Source organism: Bemisia tabaci, chromosome 1 (genome assembly GCF_918797505.1).
Source record: "Bemisia tabaci chromosome 1, PGI_BMITA_v3".
Taxonomy (NCBI): domain Eukaryota; kingdom Metazoa; phylum Arthropoda; class Insecta; order Hemiptera; family Aleyrodidae; genus Bemisia; species Bemisia tabaci.
The window spans coordinates 24,484,864-24,507,270 of record NC_092793.1 but is presented as its reverse complement, the minus strand read 5'-3'; the positions used below and the strand labels follow the sequence as shown (position 1 = coordinate 24,507,270).

General features: G+C 40.7%; 1 protein-coding gene across 3 annotated transcripts in view; it reads left to right on the top strand.

Moving 5' to 3' along the window:
- Positions 1-22,387, top strand: part of LOC109041154 (Hormone receptor-like in 38) — a 110,015-nt gene extending 87,628 nt beyond the window's left edge. For all 3 annotated transcript variants that reach the window (XM_072298445.1, XM_072298449.1, XM_072298453.1), the window contains exons 3-8: positions 4,905-5,533; positions 8,514-8,710; positions 11,613-11,914; positions 12,910-13,112; positions 14,675-14,853; positions 15,825-22,387. In XM_072298445.1, the coding sequence (XP_072154546.1) occupies positions 4,905-5,533; positions 8,514-8,710; positions 11,613-11,914; positions 12,910-13,112; positions 14,675-14,853; positions 15,825-16,081 (1,767 nt within the window). In that variant the 3' untranslated portion in view covers positions 16,082-22,387. The remainder of the gene's footprint in view (positions 1-4,904; positions 5,534-8,513; positions 8,711-11,612; positions 11,915-12,909; positions 13,113-14,674; positions 14,854-15,824) is intronic.
- Positions 22,388-22,407: the final 20 nt, after the last annotated feature.

The window sequence follows — 22,407 nt, the reverse complement described above, 5'->3', positions numbered from 1 at the left end:
GAATGTTAGCCGTGGTCAGGATACACTCTCGCGCTTGAAGGCTCCTGCCAAAATTTCCTTGCTGTCTTCCAATTTTTTTTTTTCCCTTTTTTTTGTAATTTAGGGGAAATTCATATAAATTTTCAAAAAATGTTTGTCAGTTTTTTATTTAAAAAAAAACGAAGAGAGAAAATCAGGCATCGTAAAGTTCAGTTAGGCTGTTTCTAGTAAAATACACACATTCGATAAGTTTTTTTTTCTAGTTTAGCTGAAACCCAGGCGTGTGCGTAGCAGTTACGATACCCGCGAAGAACTGCGAGCGGGCATTCCACGCTGTGTCACGGTAGCTCGAAATCAAGTTTACACCGGGGAGATCGGAATTCTCCGAGGCAACGATACCTACCGAAAACGAGCTAGTTTTTTGTCTCAATTAAGCAGGAGGCGAGGAAAAAGGGCCCGCGACAATTAGACAGGCACGCCATTACAGCGCAGATTCCGCCGTAATCGTACGGGCTCTGATTTGGCCTGAAAAAGCACCGAAATAAAGTCCGCGCTGGAATTTTTATGAAATTGTCCGTCATCTCAATCAAATATCTGATGGAGGTGTTATTAAGAGATTAATCCGAGCCTTGGATGTTTTGTCCACGCACAGTGTCGCACTCCGTCGATGCCTTGTCTCGTGGAAACGATATGATTTTCGCGCCAATTGCGAACTTTTTTGGAGCAGTTAAAAGACGAAAACGGTCGGTCAAAGCGTGACATAAATTGATATTGGATTTACGTACCCTCGATGAGCGAGAAAGAACAAAGTTAGTTTAAACGTAAAATTCAAAATTCCGATATAAATGGAGGTAATGCCTCTATACAAAAAACACCATAAGCGTTGTGGATGAAGTGGTCAACCATGTTTTCTTCACTGAGAAAAAACTATGGCTTATAAACCTATTAGAGGTAAATATGGAACACCACTAATAGTAGTACCTCTACATATAATAATAGCACATATACCTTAGTTATGGTACGGGGTACCTTAATTAGGTACAGAGACCTTAGTATGGTTCACAGACCGAGAATCATTAGTTTATTTACGACTATTATAGGTGTTCCATATTTACCTCTAATAGGTTTATAAACCATAGTTTTTTCTCAGTGTGGGGAGGATAATTTTTTAGGAATAGTCTAATTCTTTTTTGATAATCTATACAAGCTGCCGTCAGCAACTATCTATAGGCTGAATGGCTCAAAATCACACGCGTAATTGTTAGCTTCCCACGATAATATTCCTCTAATTCATCCACATGGAATACGTTTGCGATCGTCATGCAAAACAGTATATGTCGACTAATTTTAGTATATTCCCCCGTTGTATTATTATTGGAAAATGGTAACCAAGTTGAGTTGATTATTTCAGTTACAGCCAGGTCTGTCTAACTCATTCTCATTGTCAGCACTTTTTCACCTTGCTTGTTGGATCACATCAATGCTCACATACATTCGTTTAGAACACAGTGCGTTAGTTGCAGTAGAAATAAAGGCAGCGTTACAAAAATATTGAATTTATCAGCTATCAGGCAACTATGTTATGAGGATTTGTCGGCCGCTTGACGCAAATTTGATGGAACGTCAGGGGAAAAAAAACAAAGAAAAATATCCAAAAAAACGTTTTCTTTTATCGAGCTTTTACAGTGCTTTAACCGGTTTCTTTTTTGCGTGCATTCTATTACATATTTTATAAGCGTCTATTTGATAAATATTTCTCAGAAAAAATAATCAATTCCGAAGTCAAATACATGTTACACGCAGTGTCACAAAAGAGATAGCACCAATTTTTTGGCTATTGCAAATCCCAATTTTGAATGATCGGTCCGGAGGAATGTAAAATATCGACTGTTTTGCGGTGCAATGCAAGTTATCGTTCATGTACCTTCCTGACCGAAATTCAACAACATTGTCACCAAATTTACCGAATTCAACATTGGCACCATGATTGTCTTTTATACATCCCTTGTCTCGAAAGTCGACTCTTGCACGAAAGATACACAAAAAATAAACCACAAATAAATCAAAAACTTATTCTGTGAAATGGCAAGAATATAAATCAAGGGACATAAGAGGTAAACCTGGAACTGTCCAATCATCTCTTCCATGGCACGAATAATACACAATACAAAGACAGAAAAATGTCCCTCCAATGCTAAAAATGAATGGAGCATGAGAGCTCATAAAAATGCGCTTTAAAAGCAAATTCGATATTGCAGGGATAAAATAATAAGGGTACCTATAGGACTGCTCTTCCTCATTGTCACAGATCAACGCACGATCATATAAAACTATGCATATTTTGTTCCTTCGAATGAAGTTTTTGCGGCATGACAAGACAGGATGAAAACCGTTAGGGGGCTACACAAGCCTCGAATTTTTGTAAAAACACACACAATTTTTGAGAAAACTGACTCACTTGCGTAAAATCGGTTTTAAAAATAATTTTACGCAAGTGAGGCAGTTTTTTGTGTTTTTTTCTTGTGTGTATCTAAAAAAAAATGTTTGTTTCGAAGAAAATGACAAGACTGGTAGCAAAACGTATAAAAAAAGTTGGCTCACTACAATTTAAACCAAAATATTTCAGCATTCTCCCCCAACTTTCACCTAAACAAGAAAAAATGATCAGTCTCCCGCCGCAAAAACAGTTTCAGGGCTACATTTACTGGCATGCTCGAGGTGTGTGCCGGAGTCGAAAAGAATTGCGTCAGGAGGAGTGCACTTGCTTGCACTTGTCATGCCTGTCACGATCGTGGGCCGCGAGGAGGGGGGAGGAGGGGGGGCGCGGAGGGGAGGGGGGCCTCTAATTGGGGTCGGCCGCGATTGGTCGGGCGGGAGAAAGTGTCGCTGCGCGCGACGCCGGCAGGCGGGCGCTGCGCATGTGTGACCGCGTCGCAGGAGCCAATGGCGGCGCTGCCTCCGCCCCCGCCCACGGACGCCGCGAGCGTGACGACGCCGCGCCGCGACGCCCCAGTCGCCGCGGTCCCTCTACCTCGTACATGGACACCGCGTCGTTTCACCGACTCATGAAGCAGCACCATTCGTTCTACTTGCGGGAGCAACCGGGGGATAAACGAGGGAGGATGAGATAGGATGTGAGTTCGACCCGGATGTAGAGAGGATGTCTCTTGAAACGCGATTGAAATCACCCCTCCCCTCGTTCGGGATATAGAGGTTTTCTGCGCAGCTTTATCCGTGGATAAAATCAGTATGCCTTGCAAAATAGTGCCTAAATCCCACCCAGCATACTAAAACTATCAAGGGAAACCCGCGCGTCGGCTTTTTTCAATGTGAAAGGCAATTTTAAGAGCCGAACATCTCATTGACAGAATCGGTTCCAGGGCACCGAAGATAATTTTCACGCACGTGGAACCACCATTAGAAAGTTCTGAAATGCCGTAGCTTGATTTTTCCGAGAATGTGAATTTGACGCCTTCGTTACGCGTTAAGGTAATTAATTAATTGTGTCAAATCTGTGTTTATAAGAGGCTTCTGAAACGTTTAGCCGGTCCAAGTCCTAAATGATGATATTCAGAGGATTACCTACTCTCTTAAAGAGGAGGGAGTTCTGGGTTTTGTACGCGATGTCGTCAATGTATGTCTGTGCCATTTAATGACTAAAGGTTGCTCCTTCCCGCACAGTTTTAGGAAAGGAGGTGGGGTGACGTGATTCTGTTTTGACTGCATAATCTCGCAAAGAGGATAAATGTATTGGTTTTGCATTCTTCGCTGAAACCTCTTCAATTCGAAATAATCGTTGAATTTGCTGTTAGTTTATTGAAGGGAATATGCGCAGAGCTGTGTATACGGTATTCAACACCTTATCTGAAAGGCCATTGTCGTTTGCGTTTTTCACTTGGGGGAAAAATACAAGGCTCATATGACACACTTCAGTTTGATGGTCCACGTAACAAAAATTCTCGGTCTTGAAAGCTGAACTTCCAAGCGAAGTTTCCGTTAGTCTTAGTCATACTAAAAATCGTATTTTCCTCCGAGGATCCGGTCATCTTACTGCGCCTGAGCCGAAAACTTTAGTGTGCCATAAAACGAAGTTTGGTTCTTTTAATTACAGTAGACACTGGATTATCCTGATTAATTGGTGCCGGGCCCGATCCGGATAATAATAGTAAACACAAACACCACCAACCAACACTACAGTATTCTTATTATGTGTACATCATGTACATACCAACACGAATTTAAAAGGTTAACGCCAAATTGAACGACTCAATGGTGATTGTGAATGGTAGCCGACAACGATAAATTACAATACAACGATTAAAGCGCGCAATGCGTGAAGTATTCATACAGTCTTGTAGCCGCGTTGTCTTGTGTGTGCGTTTTAGGCTAACTAACCGACTGTACTGCGTTTGGCGTCATGCGAGAAGTATTTATGCAATCTATAGTCCGAGAGCCCGACGACATTTTGGGACAAACTCGGGACACAAGTCTTGACTACTTGAATCTGAACTGACACGGTAAATGGTTGTCTGCCGCGTGTTGGCACACCCTACAATGTGGCCAATGATCATTTTCAGTGTCAATTTGAGTGCAGCTATTGATTTAAGTGGTCAAAACTTGGGTCACGAGTTTGTCGCAAAATGCCATCGGGCTCTCGGACTACTAGTAGGCGCTAATGCGTTCCACGCCGACCTCACTGTTTGGCGCAATGCGCGAAGTATTCCTTCAGCCTTGCAGGCGCCAATATGCCTTGCGACCGCTTCTCCGCGGATCCGCTCACTTATCGGAATGCGTACGTAGTTGCATGGTTGCAAAATCGATCCGGATAATACGAAGCCGGATAATCCAGAGTCTACTGTATTAATGATCTCAAGAGTTAAACTCGATCGGAAGTTGTAATTTCGGTGGTTCTTTGACTGTTGCAGACATCGTTTGGATCAAGCAGTTTCGCTGAGCTGCTCTCAGCCCCGTACACGTGCGACGACTCCTCGGTGCCTCTCCCGGAGGACCTAGACCCCTTCTCGGAGTCCGTCTTCACCCAGAACCTCGCGGCCGAGCCGAGCCCGAGCGACACCGGCGACCCGACAGACGGCAGCGACCCCTCGGACCCGACCCCGCTGCCTAGCTTCCAGGAGACCTACGCCGCCCTCGGCTTCAAGATGGAGGAGGACTGCTACAACGTGGCCGCCCCCGCACCGCCCCCGGCGCCCTACCACCAGTCGCCGCCACCCCCCTCCTGCCCCTCGTACCATCCCCTCCCCCACCCGCACCCACACTCTCATCCACATTCCCACCCGCACCCTCACCCGCACTCGCACAGCCACGGCCACGGCCACGAGTACCGGCCCGAGCCCCTCCACTACCCCCACCCCCACCCTCATCCCCCGCAGTACTACTCGCCCCACACGCATCCCCCCACGGCGGCGCCGTCCCCCCAGGAGTCCTACTCCTTGCCCCACTTCCCCAGCTCCTCGGCCGAGCTCCACGCCACGACGGCCCTCGGACCCAGGCATCGCAGGGCCTCTCTCCCTCTCCAGAGATCTGAATCAACCAGGTAAGCATTCACATTTATCTCAACTCTACACTGAAAAGAAATCTCGGTGTATTCACTGAGAAAAGGGTAAAATTACCAAGAATTCAGGGTTCTATTTGATCCCAGTTTTTTCTTGGTACAATTACCATTTATGGAATTGGTAATTTTACCGAGAAATCTCGATAAAATTATTGAACTTTCTCGGTACTTTTACTGGACCTTGGTAAATACGCCAATATTTTTTATCGACTGTGGTAGAATTACCGAGATAAAATGGCAAAGTTACCGGGAATTGATTACCAATGGAAGTGGTATTCTTACCTGGAAAAAACAGTAAAAATACCGGTTTTTAGGTAAGCTTACCAGTCTGTCTTGGTAAAATTACCAATAATCGTTAAAAAAAAGTGAGATAGTCAAGGTACCAACGGACCTTGGTAAAAATACTGAAAATTTGTTTGCAGTGTATCCATAATTATATCAATATCAATCGAAAAAGGCACCTTAGTACCAGAGAGAAAAATCAACTATTTTTTTTGTAAGGGGGGCTTGGTGAATTTTGGGGAGAGACGATGTTTACTCGGGAGGTAGGAAGCAAAAATTATCATGCCAACGCATAGAGAACGCCCATGTGATCGATCACAATCGGTCTAAACATTTACAAACTCGTTTAACTTTGAAATTCAGGGCTTGGTGCGATAGCTCCCTCCTATACTTTCCCAAATGACGCCCCTGATAAAGGCAAAGACTTGGTATCAAGATCTGAGAGCCGCCATGATCAGGGGATCAATCGTAAAATTTAACCTTTAGTATCTTAGCTAGGAGTCGATTTCAGTAACTTTCGTTGTGCGAATCGTGCTCAACGTGAAATTTTGAATGGGAAGCACAAAATAGAGTGCTTGAATTTGCCCCCTGCATTGCGGTGCATTTCGTCGTTTTCTGCGCGAAGGAACGTACCTCCATTCCAAGGTTGCAAAATCGAATTACTCGATTCTTGGTTTTACTCGAAAAATAACTCGCGATTTCCGTCCGGAATTCCGTTGATTTTTGACGATAATCCGTGAAAAAATCCGTGAAATTCTCAAAGGAAAAATCCCGAAATTTTCCAAGCAAAAATAATTACCGAGAAAAGAAATTTGGCAACGTTGAAATGTAGTTACGTTTCTTGGACAGGGAAATGACGATTTGGACGTATTTATGCTAAAAGGAACTACATTACACGCAAGCCCTATGCTTATAGTTCCTTTTAAGCATAGATACGTCCATTTATGCGAATCCTACGCAGTGAATCGACTTTCGATACGGAGCAGAAAAGGGCCACTCGCTTAATTAGCAGGGCGACTCGGAGGGTCCGGCACCTCGACGGCGCACAATGGATCGAGCCAACTGGAGAGGTCGGACATGAAATTTTTAACTAAAACTGCAAATTTTAATGTTTGATTCGTCAAATTTTAAATTTTGAGGGGTGATTCTCAAGAAAAATTTTACGAGAAAACCACTAGGACCATTTGTAAGACCTCAAAATTGTGTAAAAACGGAGTTATAGGCGTTGAAAGTTCCCAAAATTGTGTCCGATCTCTCCTACTGACTCGATCCACTGTGCGATGGCGCAAAACGGAGACCGCGGAAGCATTACGCCGAGTGCCGAGTGGAGTTTTAATATGCAGTGCACGGATGGGCTTCAATGGGCTTCGAGTAAATTGCGATTGCGTGCGCGCTCGGCTTGGTCACCTCCATTTGGACGTATTTCTGCCAAACTGAACTATGTGCGTTAAGACATGAGCCCTGAGACCCATAAGAATATGTGCATAACAGGGCTCACGTCATAATGCACACAGTTCCGTTCGATAGAAATACTTCTATTCGCCACCAGGTGGGCAGACGGAAACCGCGCTGATCTAATAGTCCACTCTCGGCATGTTACCGGCTCCCCCAATAAGTCCCAGTTAATTCATGAACTACTAACGTATTCTATTATTTCCCTCACGCACTCTCCGACTGTCTTCTAAATCACGCCGTCCTTCGGAAGACCCCAGTAAGTGCGCTACGGTTGGGGCTGCGGTTGGACCGCGCACTTATGGGCTCCGGGGCTCCTGTCGAATGTGTCCTTGCTGCAGTTTCCCGAAGATAGCCCTTCCTCCTCTTCTCCACGCAGAAACGCAGAGAGTCTGTCAGTTCCTGTCAGTGCCCCCGCGAGGCCTGGTTTCGAAAGCGTAAAGTCTGACAGAGTATGAAATTTTTATGTAGAAAATGGAATTTTCTAACGCCGCAGATGGTTTGCACGTGGCCCGGGGGAGTTTCTCACATTTTTAATGTACATTATGTGATAGTCCATGGAAGAATGAATTTTATTTCTCGAAGACAATATTTTCAGCAGAGCGATTTTTTGTTTTTTGGGGGGGGGGGGGGTCAAGAAATCGGATCGTGAGGTCTCGACAAGAAAAATATCCGATTTTGCTGAAATTTAAGTCACGCGCGATTCAGCTCATTTAAGAGATATCGAAGGGTTTAAAAATCATCAAAACGCACCATCGCCGTGCCCTGGATATAACAGATTATAGTTTTCAAAGGTTTTTCTTGAAGCTACGATTTTTTTACAGCAAACTTCAATCCACCTAAACTCTGGTTCGGTTTGACATTTTTGGTCCTTTTAGTCCCATCGATATCAAAATGTTCGTAAAATACAGGTATTATAGAATATTTTGATAATGATCAATTAATTTTGGATTTTTCTTGACCGGATCTTGTCGTCGCTGACTTAAAATTTCTTTATTATCATATCTTACTTTTTTTGCTTCCTTTTTGATATTCTTTTGTTGAATATACAAGTCGGAAACGAATAATTGTGTCACAAGGAGGACGGGGGGTATACCTTAAAATAAAAACTATCAAATTTTTCCCCGTCAGGTTGTTGAGAGGGGGTTGTTTTTGAACAGATGTTTAACCGTATTTGTGATACTTGCGACCGTTTTTTAAGGGAAGCTTTGTTTTTTTCTGTTTTCAGTAGCAGTAGTGAATCGCCAAAATTACGATTAAGTCGAACCCCGTGTCCTCCTCACTCAGCATGTTCCTCGCCAGGGAGCGAGCCCTCCGCCCCGGCCCAAAGACCTACCCCACCCTCCCCCTCACAACTCTGCGCCGTGTGCGGCGACTCCGCCGCCTGCCAGCACTACGGAGTCCGCACCTGTGAAGGATGTAAAGGTAAGCACTAAGTTCTTCAGCCGCATTTTCGATAATTCGCCGCAATCTTGCATCGCAAATGTATCGATTCAAAAAAAAAAAAAAAAAAAAAAAAATGTAGAAATATGGCCCTCTTCATAAAATATGTAACGCTAAATGGATTGGATTTTGCAAAAAGGAACCAGGAGCATTCCAATGTCGCTAAAGTTGTGCAACTTTCTTCAATCTGCAGATCGTCACCTTCCGGTCAAAGTATCACAAGCGCCATGCGACGTTTTAAAATTTTCACCGTCATTTTATTTTTTTACAGAGAAATTGTCCAACGAAGCTGGTCGAAAATTTCACTGAATTTTCTTTGCACTGCCGATAAAATTCAGTGAAATTTTCAAGTAGATTCAACCAACAATTTCTCTGTAAAAAAATAAAATCGCGGCGGAAATTTTGAAACGTCGCATGGCGCTTGTGATACTTTGCCTGGAAGGTGACGAGATATGAACTGATCATCTATATGTTACGGGTAATCTAGTCAAACCGGGTAATGTCGACATTACCCGGGTAATAGCGGCAATAATTGACATTACCCAGGCCGTTTTGGTTAGGTTAGGTTAGGTTAGGTTATAATACCTGCCATCCCACCCCTCAGTCGTCAGGGCGAGGGCCGCAGACGGGACCGGCTGGACCTAACCTAACCTAACCTAACCTAACCTAACCTAACCAAAACGGCCTGGGTAATGTCAATTATTGTCGACATTACCCGGTTTGACTAGATTACCCGTAACATATACAAGTTTTATCTTTACTCTCAATAAACTATGAATTCAAGACGAGAATTACCTTTGGGAATCTGATATTTTTCATTATTTCAGTAATTATATTGAACAGTGGCGTAACGGACTTCCGCTGGGCCCCCCCGCAAAATTTTTTCTAGGCCCCCCCCCCATGTCGATAAAATTCCAAAATTAGCCCCCCCCCCACCGCTTCCCATTTTTTGGTCCGAGGCATCTCAAATCACGGACTTGAACTGCCTCACCCCACACCGTCCCAGATCCCGTACCCGATTATATGGGACCCCTAAAGGATCAAGGATCTAAAGGGTGGCGGGGGCCCAGCCCAGGCCCAAGGATCAAAAGGCCCCCAAGAGCCTTGGGGGCCCTTTAGATTATTGGATCTCCCAAAGCCCGAAATACGAAAAGTGACAAAAAAAGAAAAACGATTTATAGTAATCACTGAGTGGACATTGGAAGGCAGGGGCCCTCCAGCAACTAAAAAGTTCGGAACAGTCCGAAAGAAGTATGAAAAACCCCGAGCTAACAATAAAAATCGGAGGAAGAAGCCCCATCTCGGTAAGTAAATGCCCAAAGTTTGAAACCTAAGCTAAGCATCAAAGATAGAGAGAGAAAAAAAAAATTCCGGCGGCCGAGGGCCCCCTTGGCGCCTGGGCCCCCCTGCATAGCAGGGTCTGCGGGGGCGCCCGTTACGCCACTGATATTGAAAGGAATGTATGTTGCACAATCCCAGCAACATGCTCTTGGCTCCATTTTGCAATATGCAATCCAAATGTCCTCTATAATTCGTCGACCGGCTGACATATAAGGGCGTAAATACACACTGGGAGTTTGGATGAGCTCGGAAAAGCATTAAAGTGCATGGGAGACAGGGTTCATAGCAAAGTGTAGTTACGTCCTTATGTCTGGAGGGCGACAAATCTCGGACGAGGGAAATTTGTAATTTCAAGCTCTCCAGGCTTACAGGCTCTTTCTTCTCGCGTGTAAAATACCTAAGTAATCCCCGGTTGCTGACTTCAAAATTAGGTGAATGAAAGACCTGCAAGAGATTTTTCTCGATGACAGGCTTTAGTTTGCGGGCGGTCGACGGGTGGTTTCGGGAGCGTGTCGCGATCGAATCTATCGACGATTTTTTGTCGAAAGTCACGAGAAGCGCCCGACTCGCGCCGGCTGTCATCCGGGCTTTTTTTCTGCTCTGATTTATGATAGGCTAGCGCGGATTATTTCCACGACTGAAATAAATCCTTTCAAAATATAATGAAGTCACTCGCCGACGTCCTTCGATCGTTGATAAGCACCACCACGACTAAAAATAAGGCTACCGCACAGGGGAACGAGCCGTCGAAACAGGTCGGACGGGAAATTTTTGTTCAGTCGATGTTTATTTTGTTACAATTTGAATTTCAACGGATGTTTTTCGACACAAATGTTACGAGATAACCGATAGAACCCTTCTTTAAGACTGCTAATTTTCATATTGGCGAGAGTATGAACTTTTAAAGCCTCCATTATTTCTGACTTTTTCCATTGGCTTGCCCCTCTGTGCGCCGCTACATCTCTGTACAAATTTGAAAATAATGCCTCTCTAAAGAAGAGCGCCACTCAATCGCGGTCAAATTTCTCCCGATTGTCTTTTTTTGCGCATTTTTTTTTATGGCTTCCCTCAAAATTTTAGCATACACTGGGTTGAGTATAACAAGGTACATTTCTTGAAACATTGTAAGGAAAATATTCAAAATGTTTTTTTTTTTTTTTTTTTTTTCAGAAGGACGAGAAAATGCCTGATAATTTTCAATTTTGGTGGCTCGCCCCTGATTTTTAACAAGGTTGCAAATTTTCAACCCAAAAATTTGGTCGATGCATAACTGAAATTTAGGTCAATGTAACCCGTAAAAAACTGAGCAAAAAGTATTATCAGTGCGTTTAGGTTACTTTAGGCTTCCTTTTGATTCGTAAAATTTTTCTTAGAAAATATAGATTTTGTTTTCTTGACATTGTAAAATAATCTCGCAGAAGAAGCTGCAAAGATGAAGGAACAGAAATTGACTTTAGCTTTTTCTTTCCATACTAATACAAGGTGCATGGATTACTTTTTCCTTACTGCGGGCTCATGTGCATTAATTTGTTTATTTTTGCAGGTTTCTTCAAGCGAACTGTACAGAAGGGCTCGAAGTACGTGTGTCTGGCGGAGAAGTGCTGTCCGGTGGATAAACGGCGGCGGAACCGGTGTCAGTTCTGCCGCTTCCAGAAGTGTCTCCAAGTGGGCATGGTCAAAGAAGTCGTGCGCACGGACTCGCTCAAGGGCCGCCGAGGGAGGCTCCCCTCCAAGCCCAAGTCCCCCCAGGAATCGCCCCCCAGTCCTCCCGTCTCCCTCATCACCGCCCTCGTCCGGGGGCACCTCGACACCTCCCCCGATCTGTCCTCTCTTGATTATTCCCAGGCAAGTCTTACCGATTTATCACATTTTCTTTTCGAGTTTTCTATTTAAAGGTATAGCCGATGCATAATTATCATGGGGTTACACAGACACACATTTATATTTCGCCTTCAATTTTTTAAGTAGGCCAAAAACATCCTTTTCACCAAGATAGTCATCCACACTGATTTGAATTTGATTTGATGGATTTGATTTTTGTGTTTTTCTACGCAAAGCTCTGTTTGATAAAAAAAAAAAAAAAATATGTAAATATTATAACTCACATGCTCAAATTTATTTGAGGAAGCAGTGCCTACTTATAGTGTAAATGCAGAAGCCATCACTGGCTACGTGCGATGATGTTCCTTTTTTAAGTTGTTCCTAAAAATAAACCTCCGATATGCGAGTCGATAGGTTCAGTTCAGTAGGCGCTTATTGTTTTTGGAAGAGTGAATTTTTGTTCGGGCGGACGGACTCTCGGTTGGTACAATCGAATTTCCGTTCGTTGAATTGTAGGTTTAGACCTATAAACCAAAACTTGTTTGTTGATGTGGAACATATTCCATATCGACGGAGGTTTTTCGATGTTGCACCAACCCATCAACGCTACCCATACTCACGAGCGAATATTCATTTAGTTGCGTAGTGTTATAATAATTCGCGGAAAAAAAAAGTTTTAGGGATTATTCCCTAAAATTGTGATACTACTCCAATTTGTTGGATGATATCAGCATTTTCCAATTAATAGTGGTAGTACCGAAGCAATTGGACTAGTAACTTAATTTATTGGATACTAACATAGTTAAATGGAAATGATCGTATATCATCTAACAGTCCTTACTTTTTTTTTCCGTATTGAAAGGTTGATTTTCTTAAGTCTTTGGGGGATAATTTAGTGTCAGCAAAGAAGATCTATTTCGCCTGATTATGACCAAATCAGATGGATTGTGCTGATACCTAGTAACATGAATATGGTCACGCAAAAATCTGGAATAATTATTTTTCGTTTTTGTCAACAGTATAGAGAACCAAGTCCGCTGGAGCCGGTGATAACGGAGGCGGAGAAGATAATGCAGTTCTACACGCTTTTAACTACTTCCATAGACGTAATCAAGCTGTTCGTTGAGAAAATCCCCGGTTTTTCCGATCTCTGCCCCGAGGATCAGGAGCTTCTCTTCCAGTCGGCATGTCTTGAACTTTTTGTTCTCCGATTAGCTTATAGGTGAGCTTTCTTTTATACCTGCTGGAGAAAATGCTGAAACATACACTAAAACTATTCTTAATGCCTCCAACTCTTTGCAGCTTATTCGAACGACTTATATTTTAGATACCCAATGAGAGCCACTCTAAGTCGAACATGTCTCCCCTTCCCTCCCCCCCCCCCCCGACTTTCGCGTTTCAGAAGATGGCGAGTTCAGCCCACTTGATATTATACCGCCGTGATGCCGAGTGAAAGAAGAAGAAAAACTTTTGGAAAATGCGTATCTTCTTGAAAATTTACGAATATTTTTGGACATATTTTTTGGAGTACCTTATTTGTGATTTCAACTAGTGTATCTAAAAATTTCAAGGAGACAAATTTATTAATTTTCTCACAAATAAATAAATCAGAAGAAAGAAATATGATAAAGACAATTAGACACTTATTTGGACATATATTCTAAAGGAAAATATGTAGATATCCAATGCACATGTGCCTCCTTATGATTTAATTCATGTCCTCAAAGTTTCTCGTCGTATAAGTGCGTCCGTCATGCAAGGCATCGATGTAATTTTTGCATAATTCTTTGACTAGAAGGCAAAGGCAAGGCAAGGATTTACCTGCTTGCCGCCCATCGGCCGCGTGTATTTTGCCGCCCTCTTCTCATTCATTTTGAAACATCAATAAAAACCATCTAGTGAACGTGCCGGAGGGAGAAGGGTGCATAAGACGCGTTCACTCGTGTTGGACACAATTTTTGCGTAAGCCCTGTCAACACTACCAGCAAAAGTTCACGGAACTTCGCGCGAAAGTTCAGTTCCGTAAGCCTATCTCTGTGGGGACAAGGCCTTTCATTTGTAAGAAATGAACTAAAAAAATAAGAAAGAAAGAACAAACATAAATGTGGTTTAATAATTGTAACTTCCGCCGCCGTGCCGCGCTGACCACATTGTGCAATGCGTGAAGTATTCATGTAGTCTTGTAGGCACTTTACGTTTCACGCCGCGCCGACCGCTGTTGACCTTACTGTGCGTTTGACGCAATGCGTGAAGTATTCATGCAGACTCGTAGGCGCTAATATGTGTTACATGCCGACCGCCGCGCCGAGAGCTTCTCCTTTTCATCTCAAGTACTCGTCATCATTTCTCTTTGCGCCGCCCCGCTCCAGGCCAAATTACGCGTTTGGTTTCTCTCTTAACTCAACTAATTAAAGGTGCGCTGTCTTCTGTATCACCGAAATACGACAAAATTAGAAATTAATGAACTCTCAGGAAATGGGAGATTTAGTCACCTTTTCTTGTTTGTAATTTTTTTCTGAATCCTATTTTTTTGTACCTGCATTTAATAAAATTACAAAATTTGCCGCCCCCTAATTTTGCCGCCATGGGCCACTGCCCATGTGGCCACCCCCTCAATCCGGCCCTACTTGAAGGCGCAGTCGTCGAATTTGAAATGAAAATCTTCCGTTTCTTGAATTAGACAGTATTAGTTCTGCGTCAATACCCAAGAAGTCCCTCATTTTTAACCAGCCAATGCTGGATACCAGAGTACTGAAATTGAATTTTTTTCGTTGAATTTTTCAGGACTCGAGCGACGGATACGAAGCTAGTATTCTGCAACGGCGTCGTGCTAGAAAAACAACAGTGCGTCCGGAGTTTTGGTGACTGGCTCTTCGCCATCCTAGACTTCTGTCAATCCATGCACGCCATGGAGATAGACCTCTCCGCTTTCGCCTGCCTCTGTGCTCTCACTATCATCACAGGTAAGCAAGAAGACTCTCAGGATGTTCTCCATAATGATATTTATACGGATATTTTTTCAAATTATTTTTGAACTCTCCATGACAATACTCTAACAAAAATATGTTTGCTTTCTCTCCGCCTTCACAATTATGCTCATTTAGAGCACGCACAAAATAATATACTTACACGAACGCGAAGAGATGGTTATTGTCACCCGTTGGAAATTCGCCTTCAATTTTCAGTGTATGCAACACCAGCTCCCACGTGGTCGAACAGTTGTATCATTGTGAAAGGGCACAGTTTTGGCTCCACTCGTAGATGTTGAGGGCATTCTGGCATTGGCCTTTTAATAGAGCTACATTGGTAAATTTTAATACATTTTGGGATATTATGTAGAATTTCGAAAGAGTTTTTTATCCTTGCAACAATGAAATTGGTCCTCATCAAAAAAAAAACTTAAGCGTTAAAAATGACAATTCGTGAACAACAGGAGGATCTGTACAAATCGACCCGTTTTAAATTATAGACTGATTTATGATGTGATTAATTAATTGATCGTGTTAATATTATAACGCTCTTAAATTCCCAACGGGTCATCCAAAACAGTTTTTACTGTCCTTACTCGTATTCTCATTTCTGGTGCTTAAATCATTTCAAGAACGACCGATTCAAATCAGTCATCAATCGGACATCATCTCGCGACCCACGAATACTGCACTGCACTGATTATGAGTTGGTTCTGGCTCCTTGATGCAACTATTCGTGATCCACGGATGTGCGCGTGGCATGTTCAGAATTGAAGGCACTTTCGTTTTTTCCACCTCCTTAGAAATGCACCCATTCTAATAAATTATCATATCCCCCTCCCTCAAGACCAAATATTTTCCTGAAATGAAAAATAATTTTCCGATTAATTTTAATTTTTTGTTTCTAATTTTCCGATTTTACCGGGTATAACGATCTACATTAATTATTTCTGATCTGATTTCAGAGCGTCACGGACTGAAGGAGCCGCACAAGGTAGAGCAGCTGCAGTCGCGGATAAGCTCGGCGCTCCAGGACCACGTGATCTACAACGCGGACGCGAACCGAAAGCCGCAGTACTTCTCCCGGCTCCTCGGGAAACTCCCCGAGCTCCGCTCCCTCAGTGTTCAAGGCCTCCAGCGGATATTCTACCTAAAGCTCGAGGACCTCGTCCCGGCGCCCCCTCTCATAGAGAACATGTTTGTTGCTAGTTTACCATTTTGAACATTTTCCACACTCTTTCAGTTCATCTCCTCATCTTCCTTGTTCACCGAGTAAGGGCTGTTCCACTCGGATGGGTTCAAACCCCGGGCCTTCCTCCCACTCGAGCAACCGCCATTCTTAAAATTTCCCAACACTGTTTTTCCTTCATTTAAATTGATTAAAAAGATGGATTCTAAAATCCATTATTTAACATGCATTTAAGGCGAATCTGTGGCGAAACTATAGGCAAACATTGAAGGGCCGAAAATATTTTGCTAAAATACTGGTATTACTTGAAATTCTCAGCCAAAAACGGACCTAGAGGCATATTTTTTACACTGATTCCTTTCCAAAAAAAGGTTTTCCGTAAACTTTAAATTAAAACTGAAAGAATTCAAGTGCAAAAATCACCTGTTCGATTTGACCAAACAAAGATAGCATTTCACCTTAAGCTTTATTTTAGGATATTACACGTGAGATTTTTTGGGAAAAACGGGTAGATCATGTGCTTGTAGATGTAACGGATGTACGTTAGCTAAAATTTTAAAGTGATTTCAGTATTGTAGCAGAATTTGTCCGAAATCTCGATTTTTATTTAGTTAAGGTATAGATTCATTGTAAATGAAGGGAAAACTGTGATGCCAACTTATTGCACGGATCGTCACTGCATTCAAGCCAGCTAGATGGTGCTTGAATCCATAACAAGTCCAATCTGGCGGCTGCGTCATTCATTCCATGCGATGATTTTAGATCAGAATCAAATGGTTTTTTCGTTCGATTTTTTCCGCCTCTTTTATAGAGCGTGGTAAAATTCAATCGGGCCAATAGCGCACAAGAATCAAAATCATCAGAGCTCAATCCTTAACTAACGGGGTCCAGCGGTCTTCATGACTTTCTGATCGATTTCTTTCATGAATGTTTGTGCACGCCTTTGAAGTCAGTGGGTCAAAATCTCACATTGGCCATCAACCTCTCCTGTTCCTCCATGAGTCAATGCTTGAGCATCTTTTTGGTCGCTCTTTAATTTGCTTCTTAACGATGGAAGAATTAGAGATTTGGCTATGGAATTCAGAGGGCTTTCAATGGATGCTTGGAGAGCTGGCTTCATGTGTGGCTAAAAAAGAGTGATATATATTTGTTGAGAGCTCAGTTGATTTTGCAACTTAACTCACTAAGATCAGTATGAAAGAATGCTCAAAATTAAGCTCTTTTTAGTACCTACTGGAAAAAATTGACTCTATCGCCTTCAGTTCTTTCCTGAAAAGATAGAATCAAGTTTTAAGACTAAACAAAAATCTCAGATGCAACACTTAATTGAGTCGTAGATTTAAGACTCAAATTGACAAAGACAAGGATGTAGTTCCTAAACTTCTCTTTAAGTGGCATTTATAGCAAGTTAGGTAAACCCCATCCGGGTTGCACAGCCGTTTAATTCTTGTTTTGTATACTTTATAATCCTACTTTTGAAGTATTTTTCACTTTAATTTATAATGAATAGATGTCTTTTATTACTGTCCCTTTTTTAATTTTATATTTTGTTTCTCTTTTTGTTTGATCTGTTTATTATTTATTTTAGTTTTACTTTGAGTTTATTTCATTTTTTTAAGTGTTTGAATGTTAAGAAAGTATTAGAAAATCTTGTATAAATATTAAATAATATCGACTAGATCATCGATGTGCTGATATTATTTAATTGTTTCAAATATATGTTTTTATGTTATTTATTTTTTTACATTTCTCAAATGATATTTTTATCCAGAAAGTATCTCTGTTAAAAATATGTTGATTTTGTAAGGACGTACTTACACGTAAGATTGAAGTGCCATAGACTAAGCAAGAAAAGTGATACCGGCTCGATAAGTTTAGTTCAAATTTCAATTTAAGGACCACCCGGCCAGGAGATTAAACAGTGACTTATCTGAAAATGTCTCAACTTTCTCTCTTAAAGATGCCATCTCACAAGTTTACAGAATGAGGTTCGACAAAAGGGTCCCTATCCTTAATTTAAAACGTGCAATCATTGCTTTACTTACATTTTGAGAAAAAAATAGTGACTAGTCACCATAGAGTTCAAGAAGTTATCAGAAACGAAGCTGTTTTGGAGCATTAACAAAATGTTCATCCATACATAATAAGAAAATCATTTTTTTTATGTATAAGAAGAGATGAGATAGTCATACCTTAATTGAAAATTGTCACTTAAGAGAAGGATAATTATACTAAAGTGGATCTGCGTGGAGCCATCTGGAATTTTATGGATGTAAAGAAGGGGAAGGAGACTTTTCAGATAGGTCACCGATAATCTGAAGCACTATATTTTTATACACGGACTCCTAGTTCGCGGACAGGGTATGATTGTTTGCGATTTTCGCTCCTTTAGGTTAGAAGGTCACTCGGTATATTTAATAGAGGGCAACGAGGCTCTCATGTTAAAGCATAAAAACGAAGCTGTCTTGGATCTATGACAAAGTTTTCACTCAGATATAGTCAGGATATCATTTCTTTATGTATAAGAAGAGGTGGGATAATCTATTCATTTCCTGCCGTAAAGGTAATTTATTTTACGTGCAACCGGCATGTAGGGGGAAAAAGTTAGAGATATATAAATATGCAAGTATGCAAATGTAGACAAGGAATAAAGACAAGTTGATGAAATGTAAGGAGACACCACTGTCTCTAGTATAGGAGACAGAAAATTCTGAATTGTGTTCTAGGATTCTATTCTGACTTCCATAACCAAGCTGAACGTTATCGCGGTAATACGTAACCATCAAGTCTCGTTGAGAATAATACTGCTTAAAAATTGTTTTGCGAAATTACTCCTGAGACATTGCTTTGTTATTGGCCAAAAAATATTTTCAGAGAACATGAGAAAGTAATTTCTTGCTACAAGCATGGTGTTAGTTCATTATCAGACGATGCACAAAAAAAATGCACTTCAATTGTGAAAGAAATATCGCTGTAAGTCAGCCCCCAGTGTGAGGCAGAGGATTCACCTGTCATCAAGAAAAACTTTAGAATCTCGATTTCAAAATTATTGGAACTTCTGAAAGTGAAGCACCCTAAAAAGAATCTACGAGAATATCTCTCCAACCATATCAGGGATTCGTGGGGTTTCTGAACTGGAAGGTTCGGAAGAGACGTCCTCTATGGAATAAAAAAATTACCTATTTTATCGACAAAGGTATTTCAATAAACGAGAGATCTAAATTAATTGTTACTTTGTCTTACCAGATGGTCTCCGCTTACAGACATTAGTAACAAGTTGACAAAGACGCCTGGCATTGCCACAAATATTCGTACTTTGCGGGTGTCTATGTTGCATACCCTCAAAAAATGAAGGCACTTTGAATTTCCTTGTCGGTCCAACGATGCGCGCAAAGATGTGACATATTGTGTGGTTGCAAATGGCTGTCACAATTTGGCAATGCGAGACAATGTTGCATGATAATGTTCCTATAGTGTCTCTGGAGTATTTTAACAATTCATCTGATAGACTGCAGCGATATTATTGTATTATCGTGGGTAAAGCATGAGAGTATTTTTCAAAATGACTAGAACAGTAAATTCAAGCCGTCAAATGATTGATTTACGTTGAATATCCTTGTAAAAAGGACCACGCGTCAATCGATCCTAGATATGCATTTATTCTTCCTGCGATTTTTTACCGGATATATTTCTCCTAAACGATTACACATTACTTTTGGACCATTGCATACGGTGAAAAATATTCAAAATTACAACAAAATGATGAATTAGGGGGGAAAATAATTTAATCCCTCGACACTTGGCATAAATTGACTGAATTTTAAAAATATAGCTCCTTTGATTTTGCGAGGAAATCTATGGATAGGTACCTACATATTTAAAATTTTTGACCTGATTAACCCCAAAAATGTAACTTGGATAAAAAAATTACGCATTTTTATTTTTTACAAGCTATCTTGGTTCCTTATTTTTACTAAGTGCAGTCTATGAAGATCAGGCAGAAACGTACAATGGTTGTACAAGTAGATTAATGAGGACTGTATTTATGAAGGGTTATCACTTTGCTGCCGCACATAAGTCCTCAGATTGTTTTTTTTTTGTTTTTTTTGTTTTTTTTTTTAAATTTTCTTTTTAATTTATTAAATTTGTTCTATTATCTTTTTCTCTAATTAAAGATCAAAAACTTCCCACGGAGGGAAGCACCCTCATGCTCAACGCATATCCTGTGAAAAATTGATTTGCTAAATTTAAGATGACATTAAGTTAGTAAGTTCAATGAATGAATCCTCAAACATGAAAAAACTTCAAATGGAAGTTGGAGAAATATCACCTCCCCAAGAAAAAAAGGAGGAAAACAGGATAGAGCAAAATTTCTACCAAGAACGAAAATAACTTTACACACTTTTGTAGGTAAGAGATCATACCAAGCACCCCAACTGATTTTTCGGACCGACCCCCTCCCGAATCCTGTCTCCCAGGCAAACATCATCATTAATGAAGTATCATAAATAAGTCAGATATCCTCCTAGTTATTTTTTGTATCAACTTTAGAAAGGAAGGGTACATTATGAAGAATGCGGAGACATCCTTTCCCACTCATTCTATTTCATCAGCTCAGTCCACCTAGGTACATGAAAAATTAAAGCGGATATTGCTGAATTATGGTAATGAAACCATGGGTAGGTAGTCGTTTTCATTTTTATTTTATTTCATCTTGTGAGGATTTGCTAATGTTCACACTTTGCTCAATGACCAAAGAGGTTACTATGTTATGTCGAAGTTGCATGATGTTGGTGCAGGTATACTTGGGTATTGTAATGTTCCGTGGGTAATATTGTCTTCTTCTGATTGACAGAGGGAGCTAAAGAAGGGGCTTAAGGAGTTATACTGCTAATTGCATAGTATACCTGCCTCCTGGAGCTAAATGTTTTCGAATGTAAAAAGAGGGTGATTTCATTGAGAATTGATAATTGAACTCATTCATTCATATGCTTTGGCTAACAAATTTTTCAAAAAACCCATTAAAATTACAAAATATGTTTCTATTATTTCCTCACTGGCAGAATAGAGATTAACTAATCTTAACACTAAGTCAGAATATGACCGCATAGGTACTAAAGGGGCACCTATCTTAATTTATTCTCGTTATGGAAATGTCTGCATGAAAAAATTCAAGCGTCAACATAAAGTGAAAATTGTCTGGGCATTAATTATTTTATTCTATTGATTAATAGCTAAACTCCAGACCCACGTGCCTCGATTGCAAAAGTTTCCACCTTTACTTTTTGGAGAGGGGGGGGGGGGGGGTTGGTTGGAATTACACCTTGAAATTTTCTCTGATAGTTTCTCCATGCCGGAGCATCATGTAAACATCAGAATACCTGCTGTTGTTTTCCCTCTAAAATTTAAAATGCACGGCAATTTTGAGAGGCTGCAGCTAAGGAACGTAGTTTTGGAATTTAGCCATTGTAATCCTTTTCTCAGAATCAGGTTACCATAAGTAAAGCTTGCCAAAAAATACATTAGCTTAATGCTTTCATTCTTATCTCATCAACTCTTTTTTTACTTAAAATGGTTTATTCTTTTTCTTCTTCTTTTTCTCACATGCATATGGTCAGTTAACTGGTAAGAGCGGTGTCTCTTTTCTCTGTATAAATACCCCAAATATACCATGATATATCTATCCTTCATAATTTTGGATCACATCATTTTTTTCTTTCTTCTTTTATACAAATAAACGAATTTAAAGAAAAACCTGAGCAAGCACCACTGATTTGAAAAATTCTTAAAATTATTAAGTCATGAAAATAAAAATGAAACTCATTAAATTTCCTGTGAAGAAAGAAGAGAAAAAAGATTCATGCTCAAAAGTATACTTGATTGCCTTCTGAAAATTGTGTGCAAGGGAGGTGCCTCAAAGCTCACCAAAAATAACACACAACCTTTTGGGGTGAGTTTTTTTTATTTTATTTTTTTTTTCTTCAAAATATTGTTTTCTTCATATAAAATTAGGAGGCAGTGAAAAATAATTAAATCATGAACCTAAATTTGCTTCTTGTATTTTTGAAAACTTGTGGTCTCCTAGACAGGATAAAACAAGAGATATTTTTAGATAATTAAATATCTCAGTAGATACAAAGCACCTAATGCATTTTATAAGTTACTGACAGTACCTGCCTTGCGCTGTCAGCATTGACTTCTATTTGTTGTTTGATTGTAAGACCTGTCTGATAATCGTTATTTAGTAAATACTCTTTCCTTGTAAATTCTTTTTAAATATCGCACAAAAATATTTTCATTGTATGAGTTACGTGAATAAATGCAATTTTCTTCACCACATTAAGCTCCTTATATATCTC